This window comes from Zosterops lateralis (assembly GCF_965231275.1).
Source record: "Zosterops lateralis genome assembly, chromosome: 13".
Lineage (NCBI taxonomy): Eukaryota > Metazoa > Chordata > Aves > Passeriformes > Zosteropidae > Zosterops > Zosterops lateralis.
This window is the reverse complement of record NC_139773.1, coordinates 6374447-6390518: the sequence shown is the minus strand read 5'-3', so window position 1 is coordinate 6390518 and position 16072 is coordinate 6374447. Positions and strand designations below refer to the sequence as shown.

The window sequence follows — 16072 nt, the reverse complement described above, 5'->3', positions numbered from 1 at the left end:
GCTTAGGATCTCCCCTCCTCAAGCCACATTGCTTTTTAGTTTTAAGTATCACAAAAAGCTGTGTTTATTCTCCAAAGAGAAGGAGCAAAATAATATTAGAGGGAAAGGTCCAGAGATTTTATATAGTCAAGATATTCTGGAAATTTGAAGCATAAAATTATGAAAGTACTCTGTCACAAGTTAACGTGCAAAAGTTCTTAATGTTTACAAATTTTCATTGTCTTAATAATTCTCTCATCATTTATAGACCTGCTGTTTCAGACTGCACAGGAGTAGTATAGGATCTGGAGACGCTTCAATTACTATTTACAAAGCTAAAACAACTTCAGCTAAAATTGCTGCCTGGCCGTGGTTGTAGGGTTTTATAGTGAATTTTTGTTCTTTTTAAAGCTAGCAGCATGTACATGGGACATGGTTTAAAGACCTTGAAACTCTCCATGCTGGGCATTTGTCCTTATGTTCTCTGGTAAAGGCTGCCATAGTTTGTGTGTTTGGTGAAAGTGGAATCACGGGGTATCTCAATGAAACAAAATGCTTTTCTAATAATAAAAAAAGCTCCGAGTAGCTCCTCAAACAGGAGGAGAAGTTAACGATGGCAGAATGCAGGGCAGTATCTAAGGTGTCGGGCTCTGTGCAGGTCTCGCTCTGCGCTGGGACACTCGAGGTCGCACTGGGGACAGAGCTCCGGTTCTCACGGCGCGCGGCCGGCGGAGCCGCGATCCCGCAGCCGCGTCTCCACCGTCATCCAGCCCCTGCGGCAGAACGCCGCCGAAGTCGTGGACCTCACCGTGGATGAAGATGGTAAGTTGAGTTGTCGGAGAAATCTCTTCAGGAGCGGGATGGGCACTGGAGTTAATTGCAACAGATACAGGGTCCCCTTCTATGAGGATATCTGATTTCCAAGCCTGTCAGAAAATCCTCTTGTGCCCTTCCTTTCAAAATTTAAAGTTTAGCCATTTTCAGCGGGTCTTTGAGATCTCAAAGATACAGTTTTTCTTCCAAAGCTGCCTTGGGTGTGTATCTGAGGGCTGACTCACCAGGCAGAAATTACAGAACAGGTTGGAACTACTTCTTGAAAAATATGCACTTACTTCAATACAGCACTATAAAAGGAAAGTCTATCATTGCCTATGCTTTGGAATAGTGGCTGTTCTTTCAGGCCTTGAAGTAAAAATAACTTTTAGAAAAAGAAAAAGCCCAACCCTAAACTAGTGAAGTGTGTTACGTTTCTGAAACTGTAACCTTTCATTGGTTCCTAATATTAAAACCTGCTGGCACTTAATAAGTCTATTCCTGCTGAAAATTGTAAGAGCAACTTTTGAATTATCAAAAAATTGGGAGAAGGAAAAACTGAAGCTCATGTATGTTTTTGCACATTTATGGTAGTGGTTTTGGGGATTCCTTGGGTGCATGTTACTTGTAATGTGTACAGAAGTTTTGTCCTGTTGTGGCTCTGTCCCTGAGTGGATTGCAAGCTTAGTATCTTGCAATATCTAATTCTTCAAGTTGTCATGGTTTTTGGGGTGGGATGGAGAGTCAAAAAGGCTTGAGAATAGTTTTGGTTGGTTAATGGCTTTTAAAGTAGAGGATGAGTTGATGTACAGGTTATTTTTTTAATGGATTTACTGTGAAATATTCCAACAACTCTGTTGTTGAAGGGGTGCAGTAAAGGTTTCTATTGCTTTAATTTACTCTTAAAATCCATGTTACAGAATTTAATCTTGTATTCAGAAACCAAGTTATTTTTAAAATACACTTCTGTAATGTGTGTGTTAAAGACTAGCTTTTTCTCCTGCCTTAGAAAGGAAATGCCTAAGATGAATCTTCCAGGATTTAAGGAGTACTATTTTTGGGTTTAGGCATCAAATTTCACACATGAATTAGTGTAAAATGATCAGACTTCTGAATTAACACTGTAAAACCCAGCTGTGCATTTTATCCCAACTTTACTTGTTTTATCAAAGATACTGGTCTTAAAACTTGCTTGGCTTCTTTCTTGAGCATAAGGATCCTGTCTACTTTTATCTTCTGGGTTCATGTCTGGGCGGTGTGTTAAGAAATTCAGTTTCTCTTAGCTAGTAGTTCACCATGGACCAAGCCCCTTGTTTTTCACTGATTTAGGCAGGGAAGAATCAGAGGTGTCTGTAGGGCTGGTGGTGAAAGTCTCAGACTGGTGGGGAGCCTGAGGGAGCTCAGGATGGCCCCTGACCTGAGCACTGGCTCATCACTCCTCATTGTAAGCTCTACGTGTACTATAAAGTCACTCTTGTTTTCTGAATTTAAACATGAATATATTTCACCCAAAATGTTGTCCTTTAAAAAAATAAAATTAGTGTATTGGAAGGCCACATTAGAAGTAAGAGGAATTTAAATGTAGATATCAGGTCATGTTTTTTTTAATGTGATGAGTTGGAAGACTTGCAAAGAGAAGATATATTTATTCTTTTGCTCACTAAGTTGCTGATACTCCTACTAGATATAAAGAGAAATCTTAAACTACTCATATTTTATTTTGAGACTTTGTGTAACGGATGTATCTGAAGTTTTTTGATGCTTTTTTTACCCCCAATATCCACGCAGACGGTATTTTACTAAAAAAAAGCTTTTTCTGATAATCTTCCCTTTTATGGTATCTTATATTCTTAGTCATGTCATTGCCTTTCTTTACTTAAGAGAAATTTCAAACTTATAGTCAAAGTCTTTTTCAAACTAAATTCTAATTATGCCACCAAGTGTAGTTTTAAATTTTAACTTGTTTACAATTATCTAGTAAAGGACAAGATTCATCAAGTGGTTTGGATTTCCAGGATATATTGCTCACTGTTAGCTTTGCAATATGTAACATGAACAGGTATGTACCTTTAAGAGAAGTCTCAAATATTGATAATCTGCTTTTAGCATGTGTTGAGACTAGAAACCAAGCTTATCTTGCTAAAACCTTTAGTACTAGGCATCTGGAATGGTCAAAGTTTATAAAGTAGTACTGCTAGTTTAGATGTTTTGCTGTTCTTGGTGCATGATCTAAAAGTTTTTATGTTCTTTGTAGGCAATAAAAAGTTATAAGGGTAATACTTAATCATAGAGTAGTTTGTCTGTGGATTTATGGAGGATATTAGCAAGTGTTTTTATCATAAAGTACTAAAATAATTTAATCTCTTTTATATAGTGGTTTTTTATTCAGTAAATAAAACTTAAATGTCAGATTTGGTTGAGAATTGATTTTTATCTTAATTATTAAAACTTGAGTTGGTTAAAGAAACATGAGAGAGAAAAAGAAGATAATTTTAATTTTCTTTCCACACATAAGCCTGTCAGGTGTTCTGACTTTCTTAGCTTCTGGCCAGGCCAGAATTGAGTATGTCTTGTAAAATAGATCAAGAGCAGGAGCAACAATAAAAAAGCCTCAGCAGCTTTTAAACCTTAAAGAACATGAAAGCTTTTTTATTTCACTAGAGCCGACAGTTGTGCCAACCACATCAGCTCGAGTGGAGCCGCAGGTCGTGAGTTCTGCTTCCACTACCAGCTCCAGTACGTCTACCTCAGAGCAGGCCTCTGATGCAGCTCCAAACGTGTCCAGCAGCCAGCCCTCTGCAGCACCAGAGACCGCTCCCAGTCTCCCCAGTGGCAGCACTGCTGGCACTTCAACTGGAGGTACAGAATTAGAGCTTTGAGCTGTTGTGTTGCCTCTCAGTATGAAGGAAGTAGAGGAAATTAATCAGCCTTCTCTAAATTAAATGCCATGTGAACTTTTAGTACTGATCCTAACAGTAGTAAGCTGAAAAGACAGGAATCTGAAAAAGACCATTGATTTCTCCGTAAAGATACAGGAGATTTGCTGGAGCTTTCTGCTTATGCCTGTTGGAATGACATGGTTGTACATAACGAACCACATCCTTGCTTTTTGAGGAGGTGGAATGTAGTTCACTGGGAATTAAGTCTCTCATTGCAGTGTGTTACAGAGGTGTTATTTCAATGTGTGTTGTAAGGCAGTGAAGGATGTATCTGGATTCCTTGAGTATGTCTCCTGCTGTGGATAGCCCACTGGGAGCACATTTATACAGAGCTGTATATACAGGGAACACTCATGGCATCACTGAAACAAAGCTGCTGTGTTTGCAAGTGTGGTGAGGGACAATTACCCTGAGTGGACCACAGCTCACAGGAATTTGAGGTCTCTGCACACTAACCACAATTAGGAGGAACAATCTCTCCTTTCCCTACCAATGATGTGCCTTAAATTTGTGGAATAAAGCAAGTGTCAGTTCATGTCCTTCTGTGGTTGCCATGAGTACTTCCACCTGAACCATTCAGTTTTGCTTCATTTGACAGGTATAGCTAAGTCTTACTTTTTGTATCTAGTTTTTGTTGTAGTCCAGATCTGGTTTTCAATTGGTTAAATATTAAATTGTGAGGTACATGGTGTTTTGTTTCTATTTAAGACACTGCTTTACAGTGATCAGCTCTACTAATTTTTTTTACTTCAATATTAACTTTGTCTTCAAGATGAAATAAGAAGAGCTGCATCTAATTCGACACTGGAATCTGGCCCTACGGCCATGCCAAGGCTACCATCGTGCTGCCCCCAGCACTCTCCTTGTGGAGGACCTTCACAGACTCACCATGCATTGGGACACCCACATACAAGCTGCTTTCAGCAGCATGGCCACCACTTCCAGCATCACCACCATCACCACCACAACCCTCACCCAGCAGTCCCGCTGTCCCCTTCCTTCAGTGACTCCAGCTGCCCTGTGGAGAGGCCTCCTCCCGTGCCCGCCCCGTGTGGAGCAAGCAGCAGTTCTGGCACCAGTTACCACGAGCAGGCATGTTTAATCCTTGTGACTCACCATCACACCTTGTGACTTGGGATTTCAAGTTGTTCCAGATAGGAGAGAATAGGATAAGGATGCTGAATAATAAATTACTCTCTTGCGCTGCATCAGGCATTATAGGAGGGAACTAAAAGGAAAAATTGAGCTGTAATACGTATGAACACAAAACCCTGAAATTTTACAGAAAGATATAATCCTTCAAGTAATTGTTGAAAGCTGACCTCTTCGTGGCTGAAGATGAGTGACTGCACAGCAAACCAAACATAATTACCTTGAAATATTCTGCCCATCATAGCAGTTTTGCAATGCAAATCATTGAGCTGCTTTTGAGGGAAGAAAAATACCAAGCCTAATGTGTTGTATATAAAAAGTATAAAAGAGTTGCTCCTCTATAAGAATTGGTTTTTAAGACTTTTTCAGTAATGAAGTCACAGCTGTAAAACAATAGAGTCATAAGAGGGAACAGTACTGTGCTTAATTACAGTATCTTGATAGCAGATAGCAGAACTATCAATCTTATTTATCTGTTGTAGGGGATTTTGTTGAGGCTTTTAGTTTGGCTGGGGGGCAGTGAGGGTTTTGTTTGTTTTTTGCAGAATCTAGTGTAAGGAAGTTAGTCTCTCACCAGATTCACGAATCTAGGAATAAGAAATGTTAAACCACATTTAAAGAGTAATCCAGAGTCAAGTGGTAAAACTTCAAAATTTGGATCCCAGTTGCTTGTGATGATAATTATTTTTTATTTTTTTAAATCTGATGTTTGAATTGTGACTTTGCTTTCAAAGTCTGAAGGGTGGCTTGAGAACAGCCATTTTGTTTCTGCAGCAGGCACTGCCAGTAGACCTGAGCAGCAGCGGCATCAGGAGCCACGGCAGCGGCGCTTTCCACGGCACGTCAGCATTCGACCCGTGCTGCCCCGGCTCCTCGTCGCGCACGGCGCTCTACGGGCACCAGGCGGGCGCGGGGCCCAGCCAGGCGCTGGCCATCGACGGCTACGGCTCGGGCATCGTGGCCCAGCCACAGCCCCAGCCTCCGCCACAGGCCTCGCTCTCGTCCTGCCGCCACTACATGCATTCTCCCTGTGAGTACTGCTGCCGTGCATGCGTTCTCCCTGGGAGTACAGGTGGCACTACACGCATTCTCCCTGGGAGTACAGGTGGCACTACATGCATTCTCCCTGGGAGTACAGGTGGCACTACATGCATTCTCCCTGGGAGTACAGGTGGCACTACATGCATTCTCCCTGGGAGTACTGCTGCCACACACACTGCCCAGGCAGGTCTTGCCGGCTGCCATTGAGCTGAGAGCTGGCCTAGCAAAACCCACGTTAAATAATTTAAATGGTTAGGGGATTTGAACAGGACCAAGGTAAAGTTAAAATATTTTCTTATGAGTGACCATAATAACATTGAGACTTAAAACTGTATTTACTATGAAAATATTTTTCATCTGCTTTGTATTATAGTACTGGCTTTTTATTTCATTTTCCTTGGTCTTTTGTCCCATCCCCCCAGTGAGATCAGTTTAGCAGAATCATTTGTTTGATTTTGACTTTTTAAAAAAATTTATTGTCTCTGTAAATAGTGAACCTGGAAGGAGTTCCTTCATTTTTAAAAATGAAACAACAAATGTAAAGTAATATTGGGAGGGGATTCTGTCCTTCTACTCCTCCCTCACGAGACCCCAGCTGGAATAGTGCTTCAGGTTTGGGCTCCTCAGCACAAGAAGGACAGGCTTGTTAGAGTGAGTCTGTGGAGGACTGTGAGGGTGCTCAGAGGGCTGGGCAACCTCTGCTCCAAGGACAGTCAGAGTTGAAATTGTTCAACCTGGCAAAGAGAAGGCTCTGGGAAGACCTTATAGCACCTTCCAGTGCCTAAAGGGGCTCTAAGAGAGCTGAAAAGGGACCTTTGACAAGGGCATGTGGTGATAGGACAAGAGGGAGTGGCTTTAAGTGAAAGAGAGTAGATTTAGATTGGGTTTAAGGAAGTTCTTCCCTGTGAGGGTGGTGAGGCACTGGCACAGCTTGCCTGGAGAAGCTGTGTTTGCCCCTTCTCTGGAAGTGTTTAGGGCCAGGCTGGACATGGCTTGGGGCAGCCTTGTCTAGTTGAAGGTGTCCCTGTCCATGGCAGGGGCTTGGAACAAGGTGATCTTTGAAGTCCCTTCCAACCCAGATCTTTCTATGTACCTTTTCCAGTTGGTATCACACAGATTATTTTTTTTTTCTTCTTTTTGCCAGTATTGGAAAACAGAATGCTTTTGGCTGCAGAAAATACAGGTTTCTTGTAAGGTATATTGCTAAAATCACTTTATTAAAAGTTGCATAAACACATATTCCCATGTTGCCACTGTTTAAACTGGTGTAATAATACTGAAACACCTGTGTGAAGATATGTCTTAAAATAAATTTAAGTCAGAACCTGCAATTGACCAAATTAAAAGCACCTGATGTTTTCATTGCAGATGCTTCCTTGACCAGACCTCTTCACCATCAAGCTTCTGCATGTCCTCACTCTCATGGAAACCCTCCTCCACAGCCACAACCTCCACCTCAAGTGGATTATGTTATCCCTCATCCGGTTCATCCCTTTCATCCCTCAATCTCCTCTCATGCATCTTCTCATCCTGTTCCACCTCCACCACCAACTCATCCCTTAGCCAATGCAGCTGCTCCAATACCACAGCATCTCCCTGCAACACACCAGCCAATATCCCATCACATCCCTGCAACAGCACCTCCAGCACAGAGGCTACATCCTCATGAAGTGATCCAGAGGATGGAGGTCCAGAGAAGAAGAATGATGCAACACCCAACGTATGTCACAAATGTACTCAGAGCAATATCTAAACATATAATTCATTTCCCTCAGGTTTGTAAAATGTTGCGTGTGAATCTCAAACTGTTAATTGCATGGTTAGGAAGGAACTGTTAGTGTTAAACCATGGTAAGAAGTGTCTTTACAAATCGTCAGAGTCCTGTGGGTGTTAGGACTGACTCTGCTCTGTCACATCTCTCAGTAGTGTCTCAAGGTAAGGCACAGAGGGGGCATGGAAGATAAGGGGAGTTTGTTTCTCCTGCCCATTACTCTGGATAGTAAGCAGGAATTCCTTTTCAAGCTGGACAGCCTGGACAATACATCATAAATTCTGGTATCCTTCCTGTCTAACAGTATAGTACCTTTTCAGGATTGGAAGCAGAGAATGGTTAGAGTCCTCTTCTCACTGTCATGTATCAAAGCACTGCATCTGTATAACATATGGGCTTTCTGTTAATTTTTTGGGTAATTACACACCCATAAAGACTGTGGGATGGACAGCCTGGAGTTTTACATTTATACATTATTTCTGTAATTTTAAAGATGTTTCTTTTAGATTAAGACCTGGTTTAGGGAAAATGAGTCTACATGATGTTCAAGTTTCACAAAACTATGGAAGTTGTTTTGCTGCCTTTTTTTAAAAATTAAATTGTGTTCTTCCAGATTTTTTCCCCATAGTTACTTGATAAACTGAAGGGAGATGAGACTACAAATCAGTTCTGCTGATAGGTCTGTTCCTGTGTTAGTCTGTACCACAGCAAAAAATGAACAGTTCTCACAAAATTTATACAAGCTTGACAGATTTCTCTGGACAAGTGTCACTTTACAGTGATTAGAATAGTTTGCTGTTAAGTACATTTTTGCCTCTCTAGATATGCAAATTTGCAAGATGTCTGGTCTACTTTGTCAGGTAGTTTAAGGTGGTGCTGAACCTGGAGAAGGTATACTGCTTTTGGTGAAATCCAGGTTTTTAGGTTGAATAATAAACCATCCTTTCTGCATTGAAAGCAATGAAAAGAAGGATCCTAATCCATTTCTTTCTGTGGTGAAGTAGGTAAAGTGGAAAATGGGAAAGTATCAGAAATCAGTCAGCAGGAGTTAAGTTTTTTTTTCAAATCCATAGTTGTTCTGTACCAGCTGGCATGGATAAAAACTGTGCCCCATTTACCTGAGCTATGATGCAAATATGTTTCAAGGAAAATGTCCTCTGATTAGTGTATTAAGTTTCCCCTAATTACTTTCGGTTGTATAGTTTTACTATAAATACTCTGCAGCAGAGCTGTGAATGACAGTGAATCTGAGCGTGAGTGTCATGTGGCCCTCCCTTTCCTACCTGTCCTTTGAGGTCAGGATTAAACACTTTTTCAGTCTCTGTAGTTGTGGGTGCCAAGTGAAGGGCAGGTCACTGTAGCTGAAGCTGGTTTTGAATGTGAAATCTGTGTTAAAATTAGTTTGTAACTTATATCTAAAGTAGAAATTAAAATACTGCATGGTAAGTTTCTTATTTTAAAGGCACTGTAGTGGCTTGGTCTGTAACATCTTGGTTATGGGTGTTGGTTTCTTCATGCTAAAAAGTAGGTGAGATTAATTGTGGCTGTTCTTTGTTGTTTAGACGTGCTCATGAGCGGCCTCCTCCACATCCTCACAGAATGCATCCCAATTATGGTCATGGGCATCACATCCACGTGCCTCAGACTATGTCTTCCCATCCTCGACAAGCTCCAGAGAGATCTGCCTGGTGAGTAATCTGACACTGTTTGAGCTCTTGGGACTCTGGACAGGAGACCATAATGTGCTGATCACAGTGCTGATAATGCTGGCTGTAGTTTTAAAAGGTGCTACATGTACCTTTAGTTTAAAGTTTGTAGATGTTGATATGGCTTTGAAATACTGCTTTGAGTACTCAGCATCTTAAATATATTTCTAGTGCTTTTTAAGATCTTGTAGTACAGAGTAGTATATTCTGTCTTTCTTTGGACTTACTTACAATTGCATCAGGCTCACTTATGAAGCATGCACTTATGTTCCACAATATATTTATTATTTAAAAAAAGTACTTTTAGCCATTACTGAAGAGGTGCATGCATGACAGCTGCAGTTCCCATAGTGTGTGCTGCAGAGAAGACTCCACATGAATAATATTACTGGGCACAGTAAATGTGGAGTTGTCTCATTTTTTTCATACTAAATCTTTGCAGTTATTTAAAAATAACTTTTAGTTATGATAGAAGGATTTTTTAGCAAAGTTTAAATGTGGTTAAATATTTTACATAAAGCTGTTGTTGTAGCTGTACTGTGCTGTAGGCTCTCCAAATCAGTGGGATTGTACTTAGGAGGCAAGCTGTTCCTTTACTGTAATGCCACTTTCTTTCATGTGACAGGGAACTAGGAATTGAAGCTGGTGTGACTGCGGCTACTTACCCTCCAGGGCCCTTGCATCCTCACTTGGCCCACTACCATGCACCTCCTCGACTGCATCACTTGCAAATAGGGGCTCTTCCTCTCATGGTAAGGAGATAACTTATGGAAAATTATGATCATTGGTCATTTTGATTTTGTTTGTCAGGAAAATAGATGTGTATACATTGCTGCAAAGTGCTTAACTGGAAATATTTCACTGTGTCTGTCTGTGTGTTACTCCCAGCAAGAGAGCTTGAGCAGGCCCATGGTGTAGTAGAGGAAACAGTACAGGGACATGTACATTTCTAACTTCAGCTCCTGTAAAGTGAAATATACTTGAACTAAATTGTTACTTGCATTGCAATGCATTGACCCTCTGCATCTGATTTTTAAAGTTCAGGTTATTCTTTACTGAGTTTTGGACTGTTAAAGGTGCCAAGTTCCCACCCAATGCATGGGCATTAGCACTGATACTTTCTTTTTAAGGTGTGTATACACACAACTAGAATTCCATCCAGAGATTTGATAGTTTTCAAATAATATTTATTATTCATCAACCTAATTCTGTGTGATAAAGTATATTATTTTGTAGTATGAAGAGTTATAATCTGCAGGAAGCGTGAGGATAAGGTAGTCCTCTGTTACATAACATTTTTTAATCTACAGTAGAAAACCAAAACAGACCAACGTATCTTTACTCTTGTTACAGGGTATTATTTTTGAAAGAATACTTTTGGGTTTAGTTAAAATTTCTCTTAATTTTGTTTAATGAAAATTCACTGAGAAACAAATTTACTTTGAGTATATTTAGTGTTTCTGTGTGGTCAAGCAATAATGTTTAATTCTCTTAAAGCTAGTTAATCTAATCAAACTTGCCAACTCATTTGTAAATGAATGCTAAAATTATAATTTAAAAAACCCTACAAGTCTCATCTTTTAAAAATTCCTCTGTTAGTAGCCTGAATTGACATTTAGGGCTTGAACTGTAAATTTACAACCAAACTGTAGTAACTGTCTCCAGTCTGGTCTTGCATTGCTCTGTTCCTCACTCTTTAACCACCAGATATGATGATCCTTGAGTCCCTCCCTGATGTGTGAGGGCTGGTCATTCGTGGGTGCTGCTCACACACTTAGCACAGACTTTCTAAAGCAGTCTTTAGAATTTGATATTTTAGTGTAGCCAATGAGATTCTTACTGCATAACCTTCTCCTGTGCATCATCTCTTCAAATTAAGTTTTTTCTGCATTCTTCAGTTAGGTGTCTGCTTTTTCAAGTGGATGAAAGATGGCTTTACTCTCTCATATTTATTTCATGTGTTGTACTGTTACAGGTAACATCAGCTGCTTTAGATTCCCTCCTAATAGTTCAGGGAACTGTAATTGTGTTAAGAGGTAACAAGTTAAATCTGTGCCTGTTCTAGCTCATTTTCATCAGGGCTAGTAAGTTATCTGTGGGATTTACTTCAGTTATTGTTGTGAAGTTTCTAGAAACTTAGAGTTCAGATGATCCTTATATTACAGTGTGATGAGAAACTTTTAATTGTATTTTAATTTTAATTGGGATATTCCTACAGCTAAAATGTTATATAAGCAAATAGTTGGGATGCCACTCTTCTTCATCTTTTTAGCAGTAGAGAAGAAAGCTATGATGGGGAATGTTCAGAAGTATTTCCTAAAGGTGTGATAAAATATTTTAGGGATTTATGCCTTTCTGCTTGGTAACTGCAGTTTCTAATTGGTAAAAGTGGCAGATGAAGTAAGGATCTTTAAGTCTACAGAAACTTGTGCAAGTGTTTATGTAGGGATATTTGATCCTTACAACAGTAATTACTGAGTGGCTGAGTGAAACTGAAGGTTGTGTTCTGGGGCTTTGTACACACTGCACTGACAGCAGGTTCCATCATGAACAGAGTGCTCCAAGCAGCCCTTCCTCGAGTGTTTGTGGTCTGGTTTGAACCTTGCTGTGATCAGATCCAGCTCTGTGCCTTTGAAGTTGTGTAGACTCTGACTAATCTGAAGTGTATTCACACACTAGAAGAACATGAAGACAGGTTGGAGCTCTGCTGGAAGTTATATATACAATGAGTTCAAAGCATTACAAATGCCTTTTGATGACTCTAAATAAAGAAAGTCACAGGTTTTGTTCGTGTGTGTGTGTGAGTACAGCGGATCTGTCAGCAAAACTTACTTTGAATAGAGACCAGGTAGTCAGTGAAGTTTTTCATCTAACAAACTTGACTGGATTTTAAACAAAAGTGCTGTTTCAGGCAACAGATTATTTGCACCTGTCACATGCTTTTTTTCTTTGTAACTTTAGGAATAAGGCGTGGGGGAAGAGAGCCTGAACTGTGAATAGAGCCCCTCTGCAAAGTTGTTAATGTTCTAAGGAGTGCTTTCTTCAAGTACAGAGGGTACTAAATAGAGATTTCATAAGTCATCTTTTTTTATGCAGATATCATAAACTATTCTCTTTTTTTTTTTTTTTGAGAGGGAGTTGTCTTTTAAATTAACTGATGCAGTCACTCAACTAAGAATTTCATTAGTATTGAATCCAATGTGTGAAATGGCTTGCAGCACAATTGGCAGTGTGCCTTTTTTATGTGGAGTACTGAAACCCTTTCAAACTACCAGACTGTAAAGGACATGATGGATTATTTGGGCTTTAATGACATTAGTACTCTGTATCACTTTCTGACTTAAGTTAGATGACGAAATCTTTATCTACTCAGTGCTGGAATGCAGACTGCAGTTTTAATCCTCAGGGAGACAAAATGATAAAGATACGTGGGGGAAGATAATCAGTGTTCAGCAGCTTTGACAGTCCAAATAGAGTTGGGGAAACAAAATCTCTTTTTCTACTAGTTTGGTTGAAAAGACTTCTACCTGTTTAAGTGTTGTTTCAGTAGGAGTCCAAGATTAAAAGCAGTTAGGAAGGGCTTTCTTCATATCTGTGTATGCAAGGGTCAGGCTGCTTCCCTCTTGATTTAATGTAATTACTTTGTGACCATGGCTTAGACTTTGTGTTTGTTACTGTTTTAAGGCCTTGTATGTACTGAGGAAAGAGCTGTTGAATTAAATACTTTCTGGACAAATAGCCATTTTGCTAACTGATCATTTTTAGGGAGACTCAAGTGAAGATCAGTGCATAACATAACTAATGGAACATCAGACAAGAAGGATGCAGGACACAAAGGCTTTTTATCTGTTCTTCTGTGATACCAGTGTTTATTGTTAGGTGCCACTTCTATTTCTGTTTGCTCTTGGTTCCTTTGGCTGCTCCTTTGGCACTGTTAATGAAAGGCTTTTTGACTTGGGGTTCTAGCACTGTTTACCACATCAGGGTGGGCAGGATGGCAATTTCTGTAATTTATTATGGGGTATGGTGTCCCAGACTCCTGACTCCAGCTCCTTCTGCCCTTTTGAATAATGTCCTGCTGAATGTGAATTTCAGGGATGAGGAGTGGTGGGGAAAATGATTTGGACTTTGTAGTTTGCTTGGTATGGTGTAATGAATATCTCTAGAGATGATGCAAGGCTTGAGAAGACTCCTTAATTTATCTGTGGACCTGCAGCTTCTCAGTCTGAGGGAGATCTTTGGATCACATTTAAAAATAAGCCAAAACCCCAAACAAACCAACCTCCCCCCCCAAAACAAGAAGAGAAGCCTCAAGCCAAACATAAAGTTTTTTTATGGTACCTTAATCTCTCTCAGGTATTTCACATCCAGCTTTCAATATGCTGTGCCCCCTTTTTCTTCTACTGCAGAGCCTAACTGTTTTGTTCCTTTACCTGTGGATTGATTCAAAGTATTTTGAGGCTATCTTTACACTTAGTTGTGAAAATCCTTAGGGATTTGGATATGTAGCCCAGTAGGTCCCAGCACATTATGGTAGTTGTGTGCTGGTCAGAGTAATATTGCTCAGTGTAGTCACAGAGGTGTTGAAGCTCTGAGATGCAGCTGTTCTGTGCCCCAAAAGCCAACAACAATCTGAACACTTAAGACTGTAATTTTATGTAGTAAGAGTAGTTCAAGATGAACTTCAGGTTTGAAATAGCCTTGATTAGCTGCATCAAATAGAACTGCATCTTTAAGAAAAAGCCTCTAGTTTTTTTTTTTTTTTCTTAATATAAGCATGAATTACTGTTCATTTTTTTTTTTTTTTGTAGAATAAAAGCTATTGAGGAGCACTCATTTCATGTGTCTAAGGCACAGGTACCATTGGATTTTATCTCTGCAATAGATGATATTTCATTGGATTCCTTCACCCAATGATTTTCTATGAAAACTGCAGCTTTTCTCTTTGTATTTGGCTTAAGACATTAAATTACGAGCTTTATTACTTTTTGTGTATTGATAGTAGCTGAGCAGTTAATTAACTGAAAAGGCTTCCAATGAGGTTTGTTCTAATGCAGATGAAATCATACTTAAGGTGCACCATGGAGGCTGGGGTGGACAAGATAGGGGCAGGAATCTCTCCACTGACTGGCAACTGAAAAGCAGAAAGATCCTGCAAAGACAGAGGGTATTTAAAGGAGAGAGTAGCAAGAAAGAAAGCCTTCCCTGCAGGTTAGATGTTTCCAAGTGTTGAGAATGTTTGTGTTGTAAATGGTTCAGACTTAGCCTTGAATTATTTTAGTTACTGCAGATTTTTGTGGTCATGGAAAGTATCAATAGAAAGTGCAAAACAAGAAACAAATGATACTTCTGCAGTTCTTGGCAGACTTGTGCTGGAATTTGCAGGTCCAGAATATATTGCTTTACAGTCTATATTTTGATTTGACTGTATCCAAAAGAATATATACAAACACTTAGTGCAGACTGGCATTACCTTTAACTGCCTTATATTCTTCATTAGCTTTAACCTTTTCCTTTTTTCTTACATTCTATTTGAAAACTTACTGAGAACTAACTTCTGCTTGTGGGTGAAGCTCTTCAAGAGCTGAAATCTTTTTGTATTTGAAGTTTGGTGGTAACTGTCAAAGGGATTTTAGTAAGACTGTTCTTACTTGGGTATTATTGATAGTTCTCTTCTGCAAATCTTTTCTCCATCTTGTAGTCACTAATGTGCTTTAGTTTAAAATTTTGCTGTGTTAGGAGACTGCTTATTCTGCATGTGTAAAAGAACTGTTTTATTTTTTTGTCCTTAGAGGTGTTTTTTTCAGAGTAGCATTTTACCTGACCAGAAATGTGAGCTGTGCTCTCAGGGTATTTTATAAAAGAGCCTGTACATTATGTATGTTCAGGTAATTTTGCAGAGGTGTTATGCCATCCCCATCAGGATAATGTGATGGCCCATTTATTAGCATGAAAACATATTATCCCACATAAGATTTCTGTGCTCTTGAGTTCAGTAATTTTTTTTTGTTGTGGTAGGTGCTCTGAACAATTTTTGGGTTTTTACTGTTCAAATTAAATTCAGTAGATTTCTTAGTCTCCAGTAGCAGAATTTGTTCCAAATAGAACACCTCTCCAGGTGCATGTCTCTGCAGTTGGTAAACTGACTGCTGAGGCAATTGGAACTGTAATTATGGAATTACAGCCATACATCTGTGACTTTGTACCTCTTGTAATGGTGCAATATCTGCACTATTAGATGGATTGTTTTCCAAAAGACTGATTTCAAATCCTGATCAATAAGAAGCAGGGATTGAATACCACTTCTGAGACTTGGGTTAAGTTTTGTCAGGAGTTCCCTTCCTCTGAGTGGTGGCCATTGATTTCCAGTGTTAAAATACACAATAAAATTTTCCAAATTATGCCAGATAGATCTATGCCTAGTGAAAACCTGGCATAATAAGTATGTTCATAGTGTGAGTGAATGACCTAGTTCTTTAACTGCATTTGCTGTAATTGGAAGCTGAAGTACAATTACACGCTAAAATGCAGAATGAATCATAAATCTTCTTACAAATCAGCATATTTTTAATCTGCTCCCCCAAATTTCCTTACTTACAGCCACAGTTAATATTGTCAAACAGTAAGACCTATCATACCCACAAATATTACTTACATGAGGTGTTTCAATG

The 16072-nt window shown here is 39.5% G+C and overlaps 1 protein-coding gene across 2 annotated transcripts in view; it reads left to right on the top strand.

Moving 5' to 3' along the window:
- The window catches only part of RNF111 (ring finger protein 111), a 43914-nt gene that overhangs the window by 20943 nt on the left and 6899 nt on the right, over positions 1 to 16072 (top strand). For both annotated transcript variants that reach the window (XM_083871346.1, XM_083871345.1), the window contains exons 4-10: positions 638 to 801; positions 3454 to 3651; positions 4504 to 4823; positions 5658 to 5913; positions 7293 to 7644; positions 9258 to 9383; positions 10027 to 10153. In XM_083871346.1, the coding sequence (XP_083727472.1) occupies positions 638 to 801; positions 3454 to 3651; positions 4504 to 4823; positions 5658 to 5913; positions 7293 to 7644; positions 9258 to 9383; positions 10027 to 10153 (1543 nt within the window). The remainder of the gene's footprint in view (positions 1 to 637; positions 802 to 3453; positions 3652 to 4503; positions 4824 to 5657; positions 5914 to 7292; positions 7645 to 9257; positions 9384 to 10026; positions 10154 to 16072) is intronic.